General features: G+C 39.4%; 2 protein-coding genes and 1 non-coding gene across 6 annotated transcripts; all 3 read left to right on the forward strand.

Annotated features, from left to right (window-relative positions):
- Positions 1 to 5,486: 5,486 nt before the first annotated feature.
- Positions 5,487 to 16,591, forward strand: LOC101774130 (probable LRR receptor-like serine/threonine-protein kinase At1g51810). 3 transcript variants are annotated; one of them, XM_004956581.3, is made up of 13 exons: positions 5,487 to 5,642; positions 5,793 to 6,357; positions 7,184 to 7,662; positions 10,862 to 11,000; positions 11,122 to 11,193; positions 13,068 to 13,139; positions 13,207 to 13,275; positions 13,416 to 13,564; positions 13,662 to 13,924; positions 14,084 to 14,210; positions 15,060 to 15,128; positions 15,229 to 15,418; positions 15,928 to 16,591. In XM_004956581.3, exons 1-13 carry the CDS (start codon positions 5,564 to 5,566, stop codon positions 16,334 to 16,336), a joined length of 2,682 nt encoding a protein of 893 aa, XP_004956638.1. In that variant the 5' UTR covers positions 5,487 to 5,563; the 3' UTR covers positions 16,337 to 16,591. The 3 variants fall into 3 exon arrangements, with proteins under 3 accessions (XP_004956638.1, XP_012699574.1, XP_022680344.1); XM_022824609.1 differs by having other exon boundaries at positions 5,494 to 5,633; XM_012844120.2 differs by lacking the exon at positions 13,207 to 13,275.
- A 71-nt stretch (positions 16,592 to 16,662) lies between these two features.
- Positions 16,663 to 16,735, forward strand: TRNAF-GAA. The gene has a single exon. It is a non-coding gene; the product is annotated as a tRNA-Phe (tRNA).
- A 95-nt stretch (positions 16,736 to 16,830) lies between these two features.
- Positions 16,831 to 21,739, forward strand: LOC101774534 (probable histone acetyltransferase type B catalytic subunit). Of its 2 annotated transcripts, XM_022823821.1 has the most exons (11): positions 16,831 to 17,031; positions 18,096 to 18,137; positions 18,459 to 18,568; positions 18,697 to 18,765; positions 19,216 to 19,254; positions 19,344 to 19,417; positions 19,504 to 19,570; positions 19,887 to 19,965; positions 20,039 to 20,196; positions 20,444 to 21,092; positions 21,393 to 21,739. In XM_022823821.1, exons 1-11 carry the CDS (start codon positions 16,950 to 16,952, stop codon positions 21,434 to 21,436), a joined length of 1,413 nt encoding a protein of 470 aa, XP_022679556.1. In that variant the 5' UTR covers positions 16,831 to 16,949; the 3' UTR covers positions 21,437 to 21,739. The 2 variants fall into 2 exon arrangements, with proteins under 2 accessions (XP_022679556.1, XP_004956639.1); XM_004956582.3 differs by lacking the exon at positions 21,393 to 21,739 and having other exon boundaries at positions 16,832 to 17,031; positions 20,444 to 21,385.
- Positions 21,740 to 22,093: the final 354 nt, after the last annotated feature.

Raw genomic sequence — 22,093 nt, forward strand, 5'->3', positions numbered from 1 at the left:
ACCGGAATACAGTATGACTGTACGCTTTTAATTTCCGGCTGGGTTGATCAGTTGGTTGCAACACATTATCAAATCATGGACTACTTAGGCTTAATAGATTCGTCTCGCCGTTTAGATTCGTCTTATGTAATGGGTTTTGTAAATAGTCTACGTTTAATACTCCTAATTAATATCTAAACATTCGATGTGACGGATGCTAAAAATAAGTCAGTGGAAGAAAACGTGGCCATAATATCTATGCAAATAGTACCATAGATAGGTAGACAACACCATAATACTTCCATCAATCCATAGAACACTAGTGGCTTGTGATGGTTGTCTTCCTTTTGCACGTATTGGTACAAATGACCTGTGACTGTCACATACCATATACGTATACCCATGGAACAAAAAAGATAGAATTTGTAAAGAAAAAAGAAATCAGAAAAGGAATGAAATGAGACAAGGGCCAAACCTGCTCGGCTCCTGCTGCTTTTCTCTTCCGTGCGTGAGAACTCCTGGCAACCACGTGGGCTGCATCATGGGCTCCTGCGATGCCTAGCCCAGGTCCCAAGCAAATGGCAAAGGCGGCAGAGCAGTCAGTGGTGTGCCAAACTGAGCCGCAGCAGCCCCGTGGGTGAGTTATAAATTGGACTGAGGGCTTGCTTGTGACTGCATCTAGTCTGCGCTGAGGTCTCAGCTGGGAAAACGGGAAAATCCCGAAATAAAATACGGAAATATCCCGATCGAATACGGGATCCGACTATTCGGTCGGGAAAACCCCCTTCCCGATTTCGATCCCGAATTCGCCGACTTTTCCCAAATATTTTGCCTTTTCTATTTTTCCCAAAAATAAGAAATTTGATCGGTTTACACGGTGTCGATCATGGGATATTTTTATTTTTATTTTGCTGCTTTCAATTTTTTCTGATTTTTTATTTCTGGTAAATGGATTTCTAGGGCGAGTTATGGAGTCACCCGCTCCTAGAAATGAAATGGAAATAGCTTTATAGGAGCGGACGTTACCCGCTCTAGCAAACATCTATTTGTAGCTGCGAAAAGCAGGAGCAGGTAACACACCTACCCCTACAAATGCTATTTGTAGTGCAAATTACACTTTGACCATTTATATATTTTATATTATATTATTTATGGTTATAAACTTATGATTATTAAAGAGTACATTTGATTCAAATTTAATCCAACATATACTGAGGCAAGTGATTTTCACATGTATTCCTTCTGTTCCAAAATACTATTTTTTTACTTTTCTAGATTTATAATTTTTGCTATTAATCTAGACATAGTAAATAAGAATCCGGATTGTGATCACATTTGCCAACTTGATGGTATACTATGCGCTCAAAAGAAAAACTTGATGGTAAACTACCCATACTGCCATTGCCTCTATCTAGTTGGCCCCCTAAATAGCTGTGGACATTGCAGACTTTTGACATCCAAATCAAACAATCCAATCAACTCAAAATTTAGATTATCAAATAGGCACAGGCATTTTAACCTTCAACTTTAAAAATCCATTGTTTCGTAATCCAAAGCTAGATTTAATTAAAGGCCTTTTTGAAATATAGAATTCTCAAAATGTAGGAATACGAAAAATGTAGGATTGAAGTTGCATGAGATTTGCAATCCAACATGAATTGAAAATGAGGAAAGTTTGTATCATAGCCTTTGGATGCAACATATGAAAAATACAGGAATTTAAAGAGAGATGCAAAGAAAAGTTTCCATGCGATCCAACCTCATATTTATTTTTTCTCCAAAATTCCTTGGAATTCGTGCATCTTCTTGCATCCTAATGAATCTTACTGTTACTAATTGGAGGCTCATTTTGAAGCCTCTAGCTATCTAGGATCCTCACCAAAAAGCAAAACATCTAGCCATCTCGATCAGTAGACTCAAATCATCTTAGTCGCTGGATCTATTATATTTTCAAAAAAAAATTACCCAAATGCTATTATGGAAATAGCCTAAAGTAACATCTTAAATCTATATCTAAATTACCCACCTCTTCCATTATACAAAATAAACTAAAGTAACCCTAATCTTCATCTAAATTACCCACTTATGCTATTATAAAAATAATTTAAAATAACCTCGTAAATTTGCAACTAAACTTCCCACCACTAACACTTAAAAAATAACTTAAAGTAGACCCTTAAATTGGCATCTATACTACCCACATATGTTATTATTAAAACTAACATGAGCTAACCCTAAATTTGAATGCAAATCACCTTTATTAAAATATACCCTAACATAGACCAATATATGATTCTAAATTATTTATTTCTTACACTATTGATATATAATATAATAATTAAGGTATATACACATGGTATGTATCACCATTTATGAAGATATAGAGGAAGTGATGAGAATAGATTTCTATGTTAAATTTATATATAGCTCAAACTTAGGTTCATTAAACAAAATCAAGCGCATTCCTATGATGCAAAGGTGAAAAGTTAAAGATTTAAAATATGGATGAAAACATTATAGAGTGATTACTAATTAAAATCTCTCATAATCGAATATTTAACAAATAAGACAGAGTTTAAGGTAATAGTTTTTGAATGTTTTAGCTATGTGCCAATTGGAGAATCTGCATTAATTCTCATGAGACGCGTTAAGAAAAAGATAAATCCTAGATATTCTCACAAAAGATTAGAAACATCCGGGTATCAATCCGGTAGACAACCACTATCATTATGAAAATATTCTAAAGTGAAGTCCTGAATCTATATCTAAATTACCCACATCTATCATTATAAAATAATATAAAGTAACTCCATAATCTTTATGTAAATTACCCATGCATGTTATTATAAAAAAATAACTTAAAAGATCCTTCTAAATTTGTATCTAAGTTACTAGCATAACGTTGTTATTAAAAATAATCTAAAGTAAACACTGAAATCTTAATCTAATTATCTACGTGTTCATTGTATATAAATGTATATTCAAAAGTAAACCAATATATGATATTACATATTTCTATCATCATTAATATAGAAATACTAAGTTAATATTATATGCATGATGGGTGTTACCAGGAAGACCATTTATACATGTATGAGAGGAAGTAATAAAAAAGACATGATTTTCATGTTAAATATAATATACGGAGGTGAGATGCTAAGTGAAAAAAATATGAATATGGATGAAAAAAGTCTAGAATAAGTACTAATTAGAACTTAATCACAACCATATAAAGATAAATACATATGTATATGAGTATTGTGTTAGAATATTAAATAAACGAGAGAGTAGCAGGTGACAATTTTGATTATTAACTGGGATATAATTGTCAAATAATTTTCTAATACAATGATTTCTAAAATATTAGTTCGTGCAGGAATACGTGTTGACGGACTAGTTTTATAAGATGCAATCAATTGTTTTTCCGAAGGGACACACATAGAAAATCCTTAGAAAATTCTCTTGACTCCGAGCTAGTCTTTACGATAAGCTTCCAGGCTTGTACGGTTTGTCACTTTGCTTTTAGGGGGTGTTTGGTTCCACGGACTAAAGTTTAGTTCCTGTCACATCGAATATTTAGATACTAATTATGAGTATTAAACATAGACTAATTACAAACAATTGCACATATGGAGGCTAATTCGCGAGACGAATCTATTAAGCCTAATTAATCTATGATTAGCACACATTTATTGTAGCATCACATTGTCAAATCATGGACTAATTAGGCTTAATAGATTCGTCGCGCGAATTAGCCTCCATCTATGCAATTGATTTTATAATTAACATATATTTAATACTACTAATTAATATCTAAACAGGAACTAAACTTTAGACTAAGGGGGTGTTTGGATACACCCTCCTAAACTTTAGTACCTGTCACATCGGATGTTCGGATAGTAATTAGGAGTATTAAATATAGTCTAATTACAAAACTAATTGCACAAATGGAGTCTAATTCGTGAGACGAATCTATTAAGCCTAATTAGTTCATGATTTGATAATGTGGTGCTATAGTAACCATTTGCTAATGATGGATTAATTAGGCTTAATAGATTCATCTCGCGAATTAGTATAGAGGTTCTGCAGTTAGTTTTATAATTAGCTCATGTTTAGTCCTTCTAATTAGCTTCCGAGCATCCGATATGATCCTTCTAAAATTTAGCAACTCGTATCTAAACACCACTAAACCAAACGGACCCTCGTTCCATTATCCTTCTTCCACGCTAGCTTGACCGCGAACGCGTGCGCTGACTGGCTGCGCGTCGATCGTCCCCCGTCTTCTCCCGTGGTTGTTACGGTCCGGTGGCGCCTTTCTGCGCGTCGATCGTCCCCCGTCTTCTCCCGTGGTTGTTACGGTCCGGTGGCGCCTTTCTATTGGTCTAGACGACTTTTAGACGACGCACACATCTTATGCAACCACACATCCACAAGAAGTCACCAATACGTCGAAATCCATGAAGCTATGCCATCACGCACAGTTCACGTTCTGGTCCACACGCTTCTTACTTTGTTATTAGTTCGCTCCTTAAGCAGCCACTCCTGTAAAAGACAAGCCCAAGAACAGGACCTCAGTTGGTTTGTTAGGAGACTTCTTCATTCATTGACCGTCATTTTGATTATTCCTGCCTTGCATAAAAGTTTTTGCGCTAGCTGTTGTTTTTTTTCCAAATCACCACGTGCAGACGCAGACGATCACATATATGTACACAACACTAATCCTATGAGTATTTCCGAAAGACTGAGCCGGCAAATTCTCTAGATTGACGAAGTCACCACTGACGCCTCGTTGTCGACGGGTACGTCGCCTACCACTGAAAAAATAGTACCGGTTAAATCTTGGATTAATGCAAGCACAAGTGCCGATCGAGGATTCGAACCGCACCAAGTTCCACCACAAGGAACCTTAACGAGCCTCAGCTCGCTGTGCCAGCTGTTTCTAATCGCACATAAATTGTAATAGTAATGCTAAGACACAGGCGTCCGGACGGGGAAGAAAAATCGGACGCTCCGACATATATTGCAATAGTTAAGCATTGATGTTGCAATTATTGTTTTTGCATGTTTCACAGTGAATGTTGCATGAAACATAGTGTTATGTTACGGTGGGAATTTTCTTTCCCAGAATTGAACAACATATTTTTTTCAATGTTGCAGATCTTGTATTTTGATGTTGCAACTTGATGTTGCAACGAAGCGTCTGATGGGAAACTTCCCATCAAACATCCGGACGCTAGCAGCGTCCAAATTCTAATCCTACCACAGCTAGCTTTTGGTAAGATACAGTATTAATAAGCTCCTGATCAGGAAAGTCCGTAAATAGTCATAGGGTACGTCTTGAACGCTCCAGTGAGTCTTTGGTCAATGGTCAATGCACCCAAGTCGTGCTATATGGACAAACATTACAGAATGGATTGAGTACCAAATAAACGCGTTTGTTAGTCTCAATGAGTCATTGCTTCTTCACGGGCATTTATTTCGGCGACCAATATATTATTTTCGAAGACCAATATATACATACCGCGGAGCCATCGCAGAACAACGGTCGCGGCCCGACCTCGTCGTCACCGCGATCTCTCGATCAATGGCCTTCTTGGTTCTTCTTGCTGCCACGCTATTCATGTTAACCGCCCAAGCGGTGGTTCGTGTCGTCGGTGAGCCAGGTTATAAATAATGTACCGCATGCAGCCCTTGAGAAAAAAATTCCCCTGAATTCATTGATCTTATTACGTTTTTGCTCAAAAAGGACTCCAAATTAAGTTTCTCCCGTTTCATAATTTGGTGTCGTATATGCATATGCATTATGCATGCAGGGACGACGACGACGGCAGGGTTCCTCAGCATCGACTGCGGCCTGGACGGCAGCGGCTACAAGGACGCGACCACCGGTATCGACTACGTCCCTGATGGCCCGTACGTCGACGCCGGCGAGAACCACGTGGTGGCCGCCGAGTACCGGGACGGTCCGAAAAGGTACGACACGCTGCGGAGCTTCCCGCCCGGAAGCGGGAAGCGAAACTGCTACACGCTGCCCACGGTCGCCGGAGCCAAGTACCTAGTCCGGATGGAGTCCACCTACGGGAACTACGATGGCCGGAACAGCTCGTCGTCGTCGTCCATGGAGGAGTACATGTTCGACCTGTACCTGGGGGCTGACTACTGGGAGACCGTCGAAGTCGGAAGGAACGTGGCGTCCGAGGCAGTCTTCGTGGCGTGGGCGGCCTGGACGCCGGCGTGCCTCGTCGATACCGACCAAGGCACGCCGTTCGTGTCCGTCGTGGAGCTCAGGCCACTCCCGGCAGGGCTCTACCCTACTGTCACACCCGGGCTGTCCATGAACCTTCAACGTCGGATGGGGGCAAGCATGCCATTAACCCGGTAAATTGATTTCTAAGTTTTGTTCTAAGCTAAACTGTCTTAATTTTAAGCAAACATATAAAAAATAATATTGTTTTTTATATTGACACTTATGACATAGAATTAATGTTATTAGATTTATCATGAAATGTATTTTCATATTATAGTTATTTACTATCGTAGATGTGTGCTACTCTTCTCTGTAAAATTGGTTAAACTTAAAAATGTTTAACTTAAGATAAAATTAGAAACCAACTTATCTTGAGATATAGGGAGTACTTTATTTTGATCACAAGTTTTTATAAATTCTCAACAATGATGGCTATATTTAATTAAAAATTTAGGTACCATACGAGGGCCACATGTCATATTTGTACACTAATGTTGTCTAATAGGAGGTCCCATGTAACCTTAGGTGATTTTGGTAGAAAACCCATTAAATAATTTAAGTTGTCTCGTTAAGGAGTTTATAAGGTGGCGACAGCAAGTTTATAAGGAGGTGACAGCCACTAAGTTCTGTCTTCTCCGTATCGTAAAAAGTTCTGCGTAGAATTGAACATAACCTATTGAAACCGACCGATGATAAGTACCAATATACTTGCAACCTTTCTTATTACTGATAGGGGCATACATGTCTATGATCCAAGCAACCTCATGTCGCTAATAATTTGATCGCTAATAATTTGATCACGTCAAAATTCGGTTTGGTTGGTTCAGTCTAAAACCAAGCAAATCTAGAATATATGAGACCGTAAAAAAGACCTTCAAATTATAATAACTAGAAAGCGCACCATAGTGTCACCAAACAACCTTTGAATGGTCTTTTTTCATGAATTTTTTTGTTTAGGTTTCCATACGATGAATACGATCGTTTCTGGTGGCCAATGTACAATAACTCGCATTGGGCGAACTTGTCGACTAGGATGACTATCCAGCCGGACCCCAGCTTCGCCGAGCCCTTGTCTATTCTCCAGACAGCGGTTTCGGCGACCGGGAATGACACGGTGCTCACCATCTTCATCTTAGGGAATCACCTGCACAAGACGACCTTCTCCTTCATGGGGTTCATGCATTTCGCCGATTTTCAGAATGCTCAGCTTCGGCAGTTTGACATATACTTGAACGGCGAAAAACAGGGGCCCTCATACACCTCATCATTCCTGGTTGCTTCGTGCATCTATACCCCAACGGCATACAAAGCCGTCGATCGCAAATACAACATCACCCTTGTCGCCACCGCCAAGTCTGTGCTGCCGCCAATGATCAACGCTGTCGAGATCTACAATATCATCCCACACAGCAATCCAATAACATTCTCTGATGATTGTAAGTCCTCTACTCCTCGCTCTGCCTTCTCTCTCACGCCCCTTTATAAGGAACCTCTGTTTCGTAAATTGAAGTTATTGCTGCTATTTAATGAAGAGCTATTATAAATACTCAGTTCCAATAAGTTTTTTTGGAGCTATGGTTGTGTCAAATAGAACATAATTCAAGCATGCACATAAGGCATGTTTCACACAGCCGTGGGTTTGTAGAATGAGAAGCTATTGTTTGGGAAATCCATTGGTCAGAGAATCTAGATGTTTGGCAATCTTGCTTTTCATATAGAAGGATGTCTATACTAATAAATGTAAAAAAGACTAAAATGTCCCTAAATGATGCAATGGAATGTTTAGTACTGATTTAGCGTAGGATTTCTACCTTTACATTATATTTTCCAATGATATTATTCAAAATAATATTGATGTCATTGTTATATATGCATGGCGTTTGAAACTACAGTTAATTTATGAATGAAAACAAGACTCAACCATTAGTTCAGTCCAGTATATTTCTCCCTGAAATTTCTGAATCAAACAAAAGCAAACTTATGCTGGAAGACTTGAACTTGAAATGGAGACAAACATAGCCAGTATCTTGATTATTCAAGAAAAATCCCATTCAACTGTAAGGACTGAGATGCCCTAAGAGCAGGGGGTGGTTAAAGTGGCTCCTAAAAATCTAGGGCTCAACCAATTATAAAAACCTAAAGAAATTCTATTTGGATGTGAAATAAGATAGCATTTGTGTTTTCTATTTTTATCACTATAATAAAATTTTACACCCTAGGTTCCAATCCTACAAACTACATATGATATATAGCGACCGTAACCCATAAAAACAAGCTATTGCACCAACGGTTACGAAGTTGGTCTCACCAAATGTTCCGATGTTCATAAGTCACCTTCACCAGAAACATCGTTAAGTACAGAAAACTAACCAGATTGGAGGAGCCTTTCCAACCCACTAGATCATCCTTTAATCCTAGTGACTTCTCACAGAAAAATTCGGTAAGGTCATGGGCCAATCTTGCCCAAGTAGCAGAACCTTGGAAATATCTCTAGTGAATCATCCAAAGAGCTTCGAGGCTAACATGGGGACATCTTTTGAGGTTATCATTGGGACATCTGTTGTTCACAACATTTGCAATACTTGTATTTTCCAAACTTCCAACGTCGAGCACTGAGATCAGCTCCAAAACTTTTGGTGAGGGAAATTTGTCATAAGCTTGAAACTTGGTTAAAATCAGTCCTCTTTTAATTTGTCCCAGGCTTTGATGGATTTTGTACTTTTGATATGTAACACAACCTTTCTTAGATGTTTGTCCACCGATGTTCATCATTCAACTTGCATCTACAAAACTAAAGCATCATATGTCAATTCCAATAACGACATTGTCATTAATCACAAAAAACACATTAACCGTATTGCCATTTCTGCAAAATCACACAAGGACATTACAATGTTATTCCAAAAATTCAAAATATTAATATTTGTGGTTTACACTTAGAACATTTTAAAATGCTCAAAATATTCATAATTATTCTGGCCATGTTCTAGCAATATTATTTAGAATACTTTTTTTACATTTAGAACATAAAAAAACCTTTGGCACGTTGTAGATTGTTTTATGTAAATCAAACAAACATTCTGTAATATTGGATCAATTGTTCTAGGCAAATCAATATTTGCTCAATTATTTCATCAAATGAACTCAAATGTTCCAAAGGCAAAATATTTTGTTCTGCGGGCCATGGTGGAGTAGTACAAGCTTGGATGGTGAGGTTGACTTTAGCATTGTGCGTAGTGGTGAGCATTTATTGGGAGCCTACCTTACTTGAATAAAGTAGAAACTATGATATTGAAATATGAAAATGGTTTATAGATCAAAGTAGATATTAAAACAAATTAAAAGTGTTTCTATCCAGCTAACTATATTGAAACAAGAAGAAAATAAAAATAGCGATTATGATGATTCTAAATCTCCTGGAACAATTGTAGCTTGCACACGAAGTAAAAGATTTGAGTTGGTGGAACAAATCTAGAACATTTTTATGAATGGGCGCTTATATAATTTAAAGACATAAGGGGTGTGTGTGTGTTTGTATGGCTATTTTGGCAATGATACGCAGCTCTCCCGCGTATTCAAGAACTTGAAACAAAAAGGTTTGAATAAATGGGGAAAAACATCAGAAATACAAATTGTTCTACAATGTAAAATTTCTCCAAAAAAGTTGTAGGAAAAAATTTGTTCTCGAATAAATAAAATGTTCCAAGGAAAAATTGTTACGAATAAGAATAAAAAAATTACATCATAATAAAATAGTTATGACAATACAAAATGGTCTATTGACAGCTTGCCACATGCTAAAAATATTCTAGCTTAATGAGAAAATTATCTAGATTTATAGAAAAATATTTTTATCATCACGAGAAATGTTCCAATCAAATGAAATGTTCTGAATATGGTAACATGATGTCCCATCAAAAATATTTCAGATTATGAGATTATAATACAATACACAAGTGTAGTCCTAGGAAAAAAGTATTCTATCCAAAAGTAAAAAAAAGATATTCCATCAAGAAAGAAATTTTCTTTACCTATTCCGATTGGTAGGAAAAAATGTTTTAGTGGAAGAAGGAAAAGCAGACCAAATAAAAAAAATTAAATAAAAATGACTAAAAAGGTAGAAGAAAAATAAAGGACCATAGACCGAGACCAACTATTTGCAGTTGCTTGAAATAGCACGTAACATACATCAAGGCCCATATTGGGCCTATTGCAAAGAAATGGGCCTATTGGTATGTGTGCTTTCTAGTTCCTCTACTACATAGTACCGTCTTGGGCCAACGAAGCCGATACCAAAAATCATGACGATGAGGTGGGTGAGCAGCGCTCGTGCGACGAAGGGTGGTCCTGGCCTCCTGGGAGGTTCCATCGTGGTGGGGAGCGGGACGCTGCAACCGGCGGCGGCGACGGACTACTGCGTCTAGACTCCTGATCGGCAGGCGCCCACCTGACCTGGCTGTGCTCACGGTGCTCGATCAAATGACATTTAAGTTTATCTCGCCGATATGGGTTCAACCCTTATCAGCTTACTTTGGATTGCTTGCTGAATTAAGAATTTAGATGAGGTTGAATGTTCTTGTGCCAAACATTATGCTTTGAACAGTATGTTCTTCTGACCGTACTCATCTGCGCTAGTTGACGCCATCATGGCTATCAAATTCGAGTATGGCGTGAAGAAAAACTGGATGGGTGATCCATGTTTCCCAACCATATATGCTTGGGACGGTGTGAAATGCAGCAATACAAGTGGTAACACTACGAGGATAACATCACTGTAAGTATCCAAAAGCCTATGCTGGGAAGTTCTTCCATCTTCATTCTTTCAAGTACCAGTAGTCGAGTTTATTATTAGTGACGGGTCTAATCACAATGTTGGACTGGAAATTGCAATGCAGAGATCTCTCCAATAGCAACTTGCGTGGGGCCTTATCTACGAATTTCACATTGCTTACGGCACTCGAGAATTTGTAAGTGCTACATGACTTGTCATTTCCTCAGCCTTCTGAAGTTTTTGTCAGAAACCTAAATGCCATGAATGAGAACCTCGATGTGCATCGAAGCATGCATAAGTGAAACAGGCACCAACTACATCAAAACTATAACACGTTTTTCTGCACACGCAGTTTTTTTTTTGCCATCTCGAGATGCATTTGTTCTATCAAAAATATATATTGCATTCTAGAATTCTCTTAAGAAAATGACTAAGTATTAGAGAACCCGCAGAAGTAAGCCATATAAAGCCTTAAGGAGCTACGGAATGCACCCAAACATACACAACTCCCTTCCTCTTTACTCTCTAGCATAAGGATTTGTAGTACTCCATTTTCCTAAAAGAGAACTATGTTGTAGCAAATTCACGGAAAGGTGGTGGAACTGGAGGTATTTATCCAGTATGACGAGGGAGCATAGAGGGGAACCTGTCCTTGCAAGTTTTTGTCTAAGTTCAGATTTCTGTAGTTCTTTCCACTGAGCTTTCTATTTGTTTAGAAATTCTTGAAATTTTGCAAATATTGTTCTCGGTAAACTCATGGAAAGCCAGGATTATAGTGTTATGCTAGGAATTTCGTTAGCTTATCGTGTTTATGCAGTTTCTAAAGGTTACGTGTTCTGGGATGATTAAATTAGTTCACCGAACCATGCTAGGAATTTGTTTCTGTGACTCCATTCTACAGGCCTCTGTAAAGTTATAGTCGATAAGCCAGCCTCCCTAGATTTAGCATTCATGTCAAAGAGAAAGGACCTGTGGAAGAAGACCAAACAAGCCATCTGTTGGGTTAATAACTAGCTTGGAAGTCACAATAAATTAAACTATGAGGTGCATGTCCTATTGGGTTGCACTATATATAGTTGTCATGAATAGATGGGACGTATTATAGTACATAATCTCTTTGATGACGGCATATTTGGCATAGCCAGTGTATTTCTTCCAGTCCGTAAATTAATTTTTTTCAACTTTAACATATTTTTCTATATGGTTTTGGAAAAATCCCTACAAGAAGTGATGGTGATGAACAATCATACCTGCCATCATTATGCTCCAGAACAGTGTCCGGACTGTTACCTGAATGCATGCGTGTGTGTGTGTGGGGGGGGGGGGGGGCGCAACTCTGCACTGTGACAAGATGCGTCAACAAGTGAATATGTTTGTTTTGAACCACTTATGAAAGAAACAACAGGCAAACTAATGGGATGAACAAGGAACAAAGACCAACAGATTACTCGCATAGTTAGGGTGCGTTTGGCAGGAGCTCTGCCAAACAGTTTTTCAGAGAGAAATGATTCTCTATTGATTCTGTGAGTTGATTCTCTGAAATAAACTAAGAGGCTGGGAGCTGGAAAAAAGTAGCTTCTCCTGATTCTATGAATTGATTCTCCATAATATTTTAAGAGTTTATGCTAGTGAATTAAAGAGAATCACTCTCAGGCACATAATCATTTCTATCAGAGAATTAGCTCCCATTGAGAATCAGAATTAGTTTTGTTACGCTCTTTCTGTTCCTTCTCTTTAATTGGCTGTCTTTCTTTTATTTGATCTGAACAATCACGTGCAAAATCATTCATTTTCTCCAATCTGTACGCTGATTAAGTAGACAAATTGGAAAAATGTAAGGGGGAGGGGACCAAGTCTCAGTTTGGCCTCCATTACCCTCTGCCAGTGCTCTAGAACTTCTCAGCAGTGTGGCTTTTATCCTATGAACAATCATATATTCGTACCTGCCATGATGATCCTATGATTATGCTGCAAATTGATAGAAATATAACTAACATGTATATCATATTTCATCAGTGTAGACTGTAGAATTTGAATGGCTTGCTCACTATAGTTGTATAAATATTTCAGGGATTTGTCTTATAACAACTTAAGCGGGCCAATACCTGATTCCCTACCAAGTTTGCCCTCCCTACGAGTTCTGTAAGTGGATATATTTGTTTACAAATTGTCACCTAGCCAGGGACTTTACTAATTTCCTTTCACTTAGAAATTTGTCTGGCAACCATCTGAATGGCAACTCCCTATGCAAAAATTACGGTGGATCACTTACTTTCAGGTCATGGTTTCTTCTTGATGCTTTTTTACCATTAGTGTACTTATAAATTTTTATAGTAGCTGTTTCTGTGATCTTTAAACAAGTGACCAATCAAAGAGTCCCCAGAGTAAACTCTGATCTTGTTGTCTTATGTGTTTCAGATATGATTCTGATATAAGTACGTGCAACAAATCGACAAGTCCGTCAAGAGAAAAAGCTCTCTTAGTTATTTCAGTTGTGGCCCCTGTCCTGGTTGTGGCTGCACTTGTTTTTTCATTTTTCATCTGGAGAGCAAAAAGAAAGCCTAATGGTGTGCTCTGTTGCTCTAGCCTTTATAGACTTGCATGTATATCTTCAGTTTATTATATACTCAGTACCTCTGCCATATATTCTACTTGTGCAACCAGTTTCTATAGATGATCACAATGGAAATCTACAACTGGAGAGTGCTACAAGAGGCGCAAAAGGTCAAGGGGATCACCTGCAAGATACTGAGAATAGGAAATTCACGTATAAGGAGCTGGAGAAGTTTACTGATAATTTCGAACGGTTCATAGGACAAGGAGGTTTTGGACCTGTTTACTTTGGCTGTCTAGAAGAAGGTACCATGGTTGCTATCAAGATACGTTCTGAGTCATCATCACATGGCCTAGATGAATTTTTAGCCGAGGTACCAATTTTTCCAGCCACCTTGAAATATTCATGACACACTAGAAATGTAATTTTGCATAGCACACATGTGAATAATCTGCATGAGTCACAACACACAAGGAGGTTATATGGCAGTTAATATCTCTTTCTCATATTTGTTATCTTGTTACATATATAGGTTCAGAGTTTGACAAAGGTGCATCACAGGAATATAGTTTCTCTGGTTGGTTACTGCTGGGAGAAAAATCATTTAGCCCTTGTTTATGAGTACATGTCTCAAGGCAATCTTTATGATCATCTGAGAGGTTTGTCTCCTAACTTATTTGAGTCCTCACACAATTCCATAATATGTAGCTCGACAAGACATGGTTTCCAATGAGGCAATAAGTAATTCTGAGTATCAGTTTCCATAAAATATTTATGTTACTAATAAGTCCAACCATTTTATAAGACAGAATTTCTCAAAACAAGTCTACCGTACTACTTCCATGATATTACTAACTAAAATAGTTTTGTGTATTGGTAAAAGTTGAGGAAGTTTAACCACTCAAATTCTAAAAAGGGCATACCTTAATCACTCAAATTCTAAAGATTCATTTATTTCCGAATAGAGATAGTATTGATTACGAATATGACTAACTACGTGACTTTTAAAATTGCATATGAAGTATCTTGAAGTTTGAACGTACATGTTTAGTTATTTCAGTACATGAAAAAGAAGCCTTTTTGGGGCACCTACTTGTCCATCTATCTCTGGTTCTTTACATAGGTCCGAGGAATGACATGGGGTTGTCACTATGACACCTTGCCCGATGTGGATATGGCCTATTAATAAGCCATGAGTAATGTGTGCGCATGTCTAATACCAAATTCTTACCCAGCCTCGTTTCTTTCCGAGACCTCCGTAGGACCACATACTGCAATGTAATGTATAAGGTCCGCATTAAGGTCTTAGGACTTCCTATATTTCTTATACTACATGTGTACTTAGCTGTATGACTTCAGCCATCTTGTCAACGATGCGTTATTCTTATAGATATAGAGAAGTGAGAAACAGAACTAGAACCTGGGTGAATTCCATATTTCCACAAATTTGCTGAACTTGACACGTGAAGGTTGTTAACACACTGTTCTCATCTGCTGATTCATTGCAGGTAAAAAGGCTGCTGTCCAAACCTTGAACTGGGGAGCACGTGTGCAAATTGTGCTTGAAGCTGCACAAGGTATGCTGAAATGAAATACATACAGATTTTTTGTAAGCAAATATGGATGTGTTGTTCTTTTTTTTATTTTCATCTCCTGGCGTTCCTGTTGTATATGTAGGCCTGGATTATTTGCACAAAGGATGCAGCCCGCCAATAATTCACCGAGATGTGAAGAGCGGCAACATTCTCTTGGGTCGAAATCTGCAAGCTAAAATAGCAGATTTTGGACTGAGCAAAACATATCTTAGCGATGCTCAAACTCACATATCAGCCACTGCAGCTGGCACGGCTGGCTACATGGACCCAGAGTATATCTCTCCCTATGTAGTAATAGAGCTATAAAATATTTTTGATGCTTTATGGTTGTTGAAGTCAACTATTTAAGATTTGGCAACTACTTATTATTACAATACATCTATTAAATATATCAAATGTACACTTTCAGGAAATTGAAATTACCTTTAAGACAACTCTACATGTATCATTTCCGAACATTTAAACTCGACATGTAAAAGTAACCTGTAGTAAACGTTTACAATAGTTGACTTAAGAGAATCCTAGAGACAAGTGAGTCTATCTCAACTGGTTGGGTTGGGTAGTAAGTGCGGTTGTACACCCACAAATTTAGCTGGCTATTTTTTTTCCATTGAAGAACCACCTAGTTATTCCTAGGTAGGGTCCTGACGGGGAGGAGGAACTTAATTATATATGAATGTGTAAGTAAAACTAGCAAAATTGAAACATTATGTGCAGCATGCATTTTTTCCTTGTTTGGGGCTCTATCCCTCGTTGACGTTGTTGGCTTCTATTTTCACAGGTACTACCTCACCGGAAGGCTTACCGAGAGCAGCGATGTGTATAGCTTCGGAGTAGTCCTACTTGAGGCAGCCACCGGTGAGCCTCCGCTGCTGCCAGGCCATGGCCACATCACCCAGCGCGTGAAACAGAGGATCGCCGCAGGCGACATCGGCTCGATCGCTGACTCAAGGCTTGGAGGCGCCTACGACGTCAGCTCCATGTGGATGGTGGTGGACACGGCCATGGCGTGCACGGCGGAGGCCGATGCTGGAAGGCCAACTATGGCTGACGTGGTGGCGCACCTGAAGGATAGCCTGGCACTGGAGGATGCTCGCGATAACGACTGCAGCGTCCCGCCGCGGCGAGCGTTGCAGCGTGATGATGATGATGACACGGTTATGTCCTCGTTTGGTCCGTCCGTGAGATGAGGTTTGGTTTGGTTTGATACTTTGATCCATCTACTAGTCTACAGCTGTGTTTTCTGTGCTGTGAAGGCCACATTGGAGTCTGTTTGTGCATTTGCTTTTGAAGCCGGTACTGTGGACTGTGGTAAATAAAGTTGACATGTGAAAGAAGCCACGATTTAATGTGTAGGTCAAGAAAGATTCATGTTATTTTCCGACTCTGTACCAACCAAAACAATCAATAAGGTTCGCGAATGGATTCGTATTCTTCATCTCAAATCAGAAAAAATCACTACTCAAATTGGAGTGCTTTACGTTAATATGATTTTCTTTTAACCGTACAACACGCAGCGGGGATAGCTCAGTTGGGAGAGCGTCAGACTGAAGATCTGAAGGTCGCGTGTTCGATCCACGCTCACCGCAATTTTTTCATTTTCCTTTTTACCATTCCGCAACTTCCATTTTTATTTTACCAATCTACCCCTGACTTCTCTCACAGGCGCGCCGCCCCGCCCCCGCCCGCCGCAACAATTCCCCATTTCTTTCCCGCCTCTATCTCCCGCCTCTTCCCCTCCCAGAAACCCCCCCAAACCCTAGCCTCCACGCCCCCGCCTCCGCATCCAGATCGGCCGCGACCATGGCGCTCAAGCAGAAGGGCACAGACGCCGCCGCCGCCGCCGACCCCAAGAAGCGCCGCCGCGTCGGCTTCTCCGGCATCGGTACCAACCCCGACCCACGCCTCACCCCCTCATTTCCGGCCCGTTTACCCTGCTGGATTGTTGCATCTGGCGGCGCGTCCGCCGCACGGTTTTGTGCCAGTGCGGCTGTTGTTGGGCTCCGGCGTGTTTTGTTTTTTTGACTTCTAATTTTAATTTTTTTTGGCTCGGCGGCTACGCTTGGGGCACGGCTGCTCTGCAGTTTCGTTTGGAGCAGAGCTGGGACGGTGCTGCTTCCGATTGAAGAGCCTCTGCTGCTCAGATTTTTGTTTGTTTGACGGGATTCAGGTGTCCTTGCTTGATTTGGTGCCTGCAGCGTGGAAACGCGGGGAGCTGCTCTGTGCTAGTCAAAAGGGCTGCGGAGAAGTTAGGAAATTGTTAGGCTTTGCACTGTTTTGTGGACTGAGGTTGCACATTGTATGGAAGTGAATTGCTTTCTCTGCCCTTCGTGGAGGGGTCGATCTAGTTATTCTCAGCTTGGTTAAACCCTGATGCGCTGACCTTAAGTCTTGGACAGCCACATGGGTTAAATTCCACCTTATGAACAGTGCTAGGGCTCGAACAGCAAACCCTGTTGGGGAGGGGGGTTGCTGTGAAATTGTATCTCTTAGAAGATTCCTAATGAGCTCCGTGGAAGGAGGAACGATGTTGTATGTCTTAGTGTTCAAATGGTGACACTAGATGATTCCTAATGAGCTCCGTGGAAGGAGGGGCCATGGCTCACTTTGGCCTCAATGAAGCTCCGCCATTGCTTATGAATGCTGTTTTTCTTTCCTGTGGATGCGTTCCCCCCTTATTTTGTTTTCCTTGTGAGGTGTGCTCATCATAGTTTAAACTGCAGACTTTTATTTTGCCTTCACAAACATGAAGAGCTATCATTTTTGTGGTTGTAGCAGTCCTAGCAAGAGTCGCTCTGCAAGATACAAGTTACATGTGCTGTTTGTTCATCTATGTGGATGTTACATGCTAATTTCTCTTGCGCTTTTCAGTCCTTTCAGGCACCCCAATTTATATTGTAAATGCAGGCTAACTGATTTAGTTACCTTCCATTTCCTTTTGTTGCGCAGATGCTGGAGTCGAGGCAAATGAGTGTATGAAAGTGTTTCTGGGTGTGTAATTACTCTCATCAATCCTCTGTAAATTATGATTTCTAGCAGCCATTTCACCCCTTCTTTATGCAAATTGTAGTTTTTGGCAACCTATCTCTTTATCCCACTATAACCTATATTACGTATCAAAGTAAACAGCAATCTTCAAAACTAATAGTGAATCGCAAGTTTGGTTGTAGTTGCATAGTTCGACTGACTGACTGCAGTGAATTAGACAGTTATTTATATGCCCTGGAACTGAATTAACTCAATGGAATCATAATCCTATTAATTTGGTTTCTCCAGACTCCTAATTTTTTTCTACTGTTGGTTTTATTACAGCAAGAAACTCTGATGAGGTGGGCTCTGAAGACTGCACTTCTATTCAACCATTTGACCTAAACCATTTTTTTGGTGAAGATGGAAAGATATATGGTTACAAAAATCTTAAGGTAAGCAAAGTATTTTACTGTTATTGAAATAGCAGACTCTTCAGCCCTTTCTTCCACTAGTTCTTTCTATAAGTTTGACACGCTACTTATCTGACCATGATTGTATTGGATATGCTACTTTGTTTCAGATAAATGTGTGGATAAGTGCAATATCATTCCATGGATATGCTGATATTTCATTTGACGAAACATCTGATGTGAGTATTGCCTATTTGATTGTAGCTCTCAATCTGTGCTGAGTCTTGAATTCTTTATATATACAGATGATTTTCTGTACATTTAGCATGTGCAGTTACTGTGTATGGTTGCCAGCTGTAATTTGATATTGCTTTAGAATTTGGTTATAATTCGTCCATTACCTTTTAGCTTGTTTTTACTTGTCCATTTGAATTGATCAATGACTCAATGACACCGCACAGCAAACCAATTCTAACCTTCAACCATCATTGCTCACCTTTGCTATTTTTCTTTGTATCTGAATGTATTGGCTACTCTTTTCAGAAAAAAATATGTATAGGCTACTGTTGTTCGTGAGCACTCTAATCCAGAATTTGAAATTTCAGTTGACATGTATTTGTTAGTAAAAGTAAATTTAGTCCTTCCTGATTTCCTCAAGACATTGACAAAACATTTTACTGATCTTCCAGGGAGGAAAAGGAATAACTGATCTAAATACTGTTCTTCAGGTCTGTTTCATTCACAATGTCATTGTTTAAGCAAATAAACCTCCACACATATGTTTTGTATTTCTTAAGCTTCGTACATTCTGTGACAGAGCATTTTTGGAGAAAGCTTGGTCGAAAAAGAGGAATTTATGCAAACCTTTTCAAAGGAATGCGAATACATCAGGTACTCTTATTTCTTCACAGTAGTATGCTGCAGCAGTATTATTTGTTGCTTCAGGAAGCAAGACATAATTGTTCTTATGGTTGCAGAGATGTGGTGACAAATGGTAGTGCCATAAAGCATAACGGCACAAATGAATCAGATCCAGCAGTTGAGGTAATATGTTTTTTCCTTGGTTTTTTTATGCTTTTTTATATGAAACTTGTACCATTTATGCATTTTTTTTCCGCTGATCAATGTATCTAACTAATATATGTTAAAGTAAGTTTGCTCTACGAAGTGTTATCATGGATCAATTTATGACACTATTTTTTGCCAATCAATGTAAAGCCCAATCACTTTCAAAATTTAAAATTTGCTTTGTAGCTTGAATTTGTTATTTACCTGGATGTTCATGTTCAGCCTGTCGTTCGTGGTATCATCTCTACTCAGGTGCCAAAAATCTTGAGATTGATTTATATTTGATTCCCAGATTGTTCGAGTTGAACTCCAAGGTGTTGCTGCATTCCTTTATTCTCGCCTGGTGCCGCTTGTTCTGCTTCTAGTTGAAGGTAACTGAAGGCTTTGAAATATACTAGTCTGCTTTACTTGGAACTTCTTCATTCTGATATCATTGCACTCTAGGTTCCACGCCTATAGATATTGGGGAACATGGATGGGAAATGCTTCTGGTAGTAAAAAGGACAACACAAGAGTCCGTTTCAAAATTTCAACTGCTAGGTTTTGCAGCTGTGCATAATTTTTATCATTACCCTGAGAGCAATCGGTTGCGGATCAGCCAGGTTGGCCCTCTCACAGTTTTACTTTCTGTTTGCTTCATTGAAGTTATTCTCCATGATTTAGTCAATCTCATTGAGCTTATTCCATGGTATTGCTAAGTTATACTTTCTGTTGTTGGACTCACGGGCAGTCTGGTTTTTAGATATTAACCTGACTTGATAAAGTTGCATACCTAAATGTTTTGGAAAGTTAAGCAAGTTTTTGGTTTGGTTGGGTGTTTTTCCTGATTTTGTTTTGTTTTATTTTCAGATACTGGTGTTGCCACCTCATCAGGGTGAAGGCCATGGCCTTCGTCTTCTTGAGGCAATCAATTCTATTGCACAATCTGAGAACATATATGACGTAACCATAGAAGACCCTTCAGATTATCTGCAGTATGTGCGTTCATCTATCGACTGCCTCCGTCTTCTCACACTTGATCCAATCAAACCAGCGCTCAGTGCTATGGTATCATCTCTGAAGGAGACCAACCTTTCAAAAAGGACTTGCAGCTTGAAGATGGTTCCGCCAGCTGACCTGACCGAGACTGTCCGGCAGAAGCTGAAGATCAACAAGAAACAGTTCCTGCGGTGCTGGGAAATTCTGATCTATCTAAGCCTTGATTCTGAGGACCGTAAGAGCATGGACAACTTCAGGGCCTGCATATATGACCGCACCAAGGGTGAAATCCTTGGCGGTGCCACTGGAACCAATGGGAAGCGTCTGGTGCAGATGTCAAGCAGTGTGAACGAGGAGGTGTCCTTTGCTGTGTACTGGACACAAGAGGGTGGGGATGCTGACGACCAGACAGTTGAGCAGCAACCAGAAGATCTCAAGACCCAGGAGCAGCAGCTTAATGAGCTTGTGGACAACCAAATGGAGGAGATTGTTGGGGTTGCGAAGAATGTTAGCTCGCGTGGTAAGGATAAACTGGCAGACCTGGCTGCTCTTTGAATTTGGGTGATCCCTCCTTCATTTTATGCTAATGTGGTAATGCATGGAAGCTTTCTTGGTGAGGTATCTTTTATAGTTGGCTTCAGGTTAGAAAGGCTTAAGTTGGTTTACAGAGTCCGCAGAGTAGTACAGCCAACAGAAACCTAGGTGCTCGGTAGAATTTGTTGCGGCAGATTATTACGTACTTCATTTCTGGAACCTGTGATGAGAATTTTACGTTCAATTCGCTTGGCAACCATGCTAAATCTTGAAATATTCCTTGCAGTACTTCCCGTTGGACCTCAAGCTTATTGTGAGTTTTTACGGTGATTGGTCCCTCTCCTAAAATAAGTTGATTTTTACCATTGCCCTAAGTTACTTTACAGAGGAGTACCGACATCTACAACACCAAATAAATACACTATGGAAATTATTCTATGATGGACCTAATGATATTAATATTGTGTCATAAATATTAGTACTCTTTTTATAAGCTTGATCAAACTTAACATAGGGCAAGTCTAGAAATCACCTTGTTTTGGGAATGAGAGAAGTATTCTGTTATTGATTTTTATGTAGACAACAGTTGTTCGATTTCTATTGAGAGCTTGTTATGATTCAAAACACTGTAAACAGATTAACTTCAGCTCAGAAGTTGATATCAACCAAATGGTAGTGATCACAGGGTCGGCTTGGTATGTACAGATGGGAGAGACCTTGAAGAGGTAGCTGAGCTCAGTAGCTTACACAACACATCCACGGCTTATTGTTTACACATGCAAAAGTTAACTTTGCAATCCTGCTTCAGATTGACAAGCTTTTAGGTTGTTGACATGTCACGTTATTACATACAAACATGTAGTATCTTATGAAAAAGTGCGTATAAGCTTGTGAATTGGGATGTAGCTCACACCTCACAGCACTTTGAGAAGCTGCGACTTTACCAAAACCTTGATACTTGTACACAGAAACCGCAAGTTCAGTCTT

This window comes from Setaria italica, chromosome II (assembly GCF_000263155.2).
Source record: "Setaria italica strain Yugu1 chromosome II, Setaria_italica_v2.0, whole genome shotgun sequence".
NCBI lineage: Eukaryota > Viridiplantae > Streptophyta > Magnoliopsida > Poales > Poaceae > Setaria > Setaria italica.

Excerpts from the sequence above, each read along its gene's own strand:
- LOC101774130 (XM_004956581.3), top strand. The coding sequence starts at position 5,564 with ATGGCCTTCTTGGTTCTTCTTGCTGCCACGCTATTCATGTTAACCGCC. Across the intron at positions 11,001-11,121 it reads ACTACGAGGATAACATCACT|AGATCTCTCCAATAGCAACT; the intron begins GTAAGTATCCAA and ends ATTGCAATGCAG. Across the intron at positions 13,565-13,661 it reads AGCAAAAAGAAAGCCTAATG|TTTCTATAGATGATCACAAT; the intron begins GTGTGCTCTGTT and ends TTGTGCAACCAG.
- LOC101774534 (XM_022823821.1), top strand. The coding sequence starts at position 16,950 with ATGGCGCTCAAGCAGAAGGGCACAGACGCCGCCGCCGCCGCCGACCCC. Across the intron at positions 19,255-19,343 it reads ATCTAAATACTGTTCTTCAG|AGCATTTTTGGAGAAAGCTT; the intron begins GTCTGTTTCATT and ends ATTCTGTGACAG. Across the intron at positions 19,966-20,038 it reads TGTTCTGCTTCTAGTTGAAG|GTTCCACGCCTATAGATATT; the intron begins GTAACTGAAGGC and ends ATTGCACTCTAG.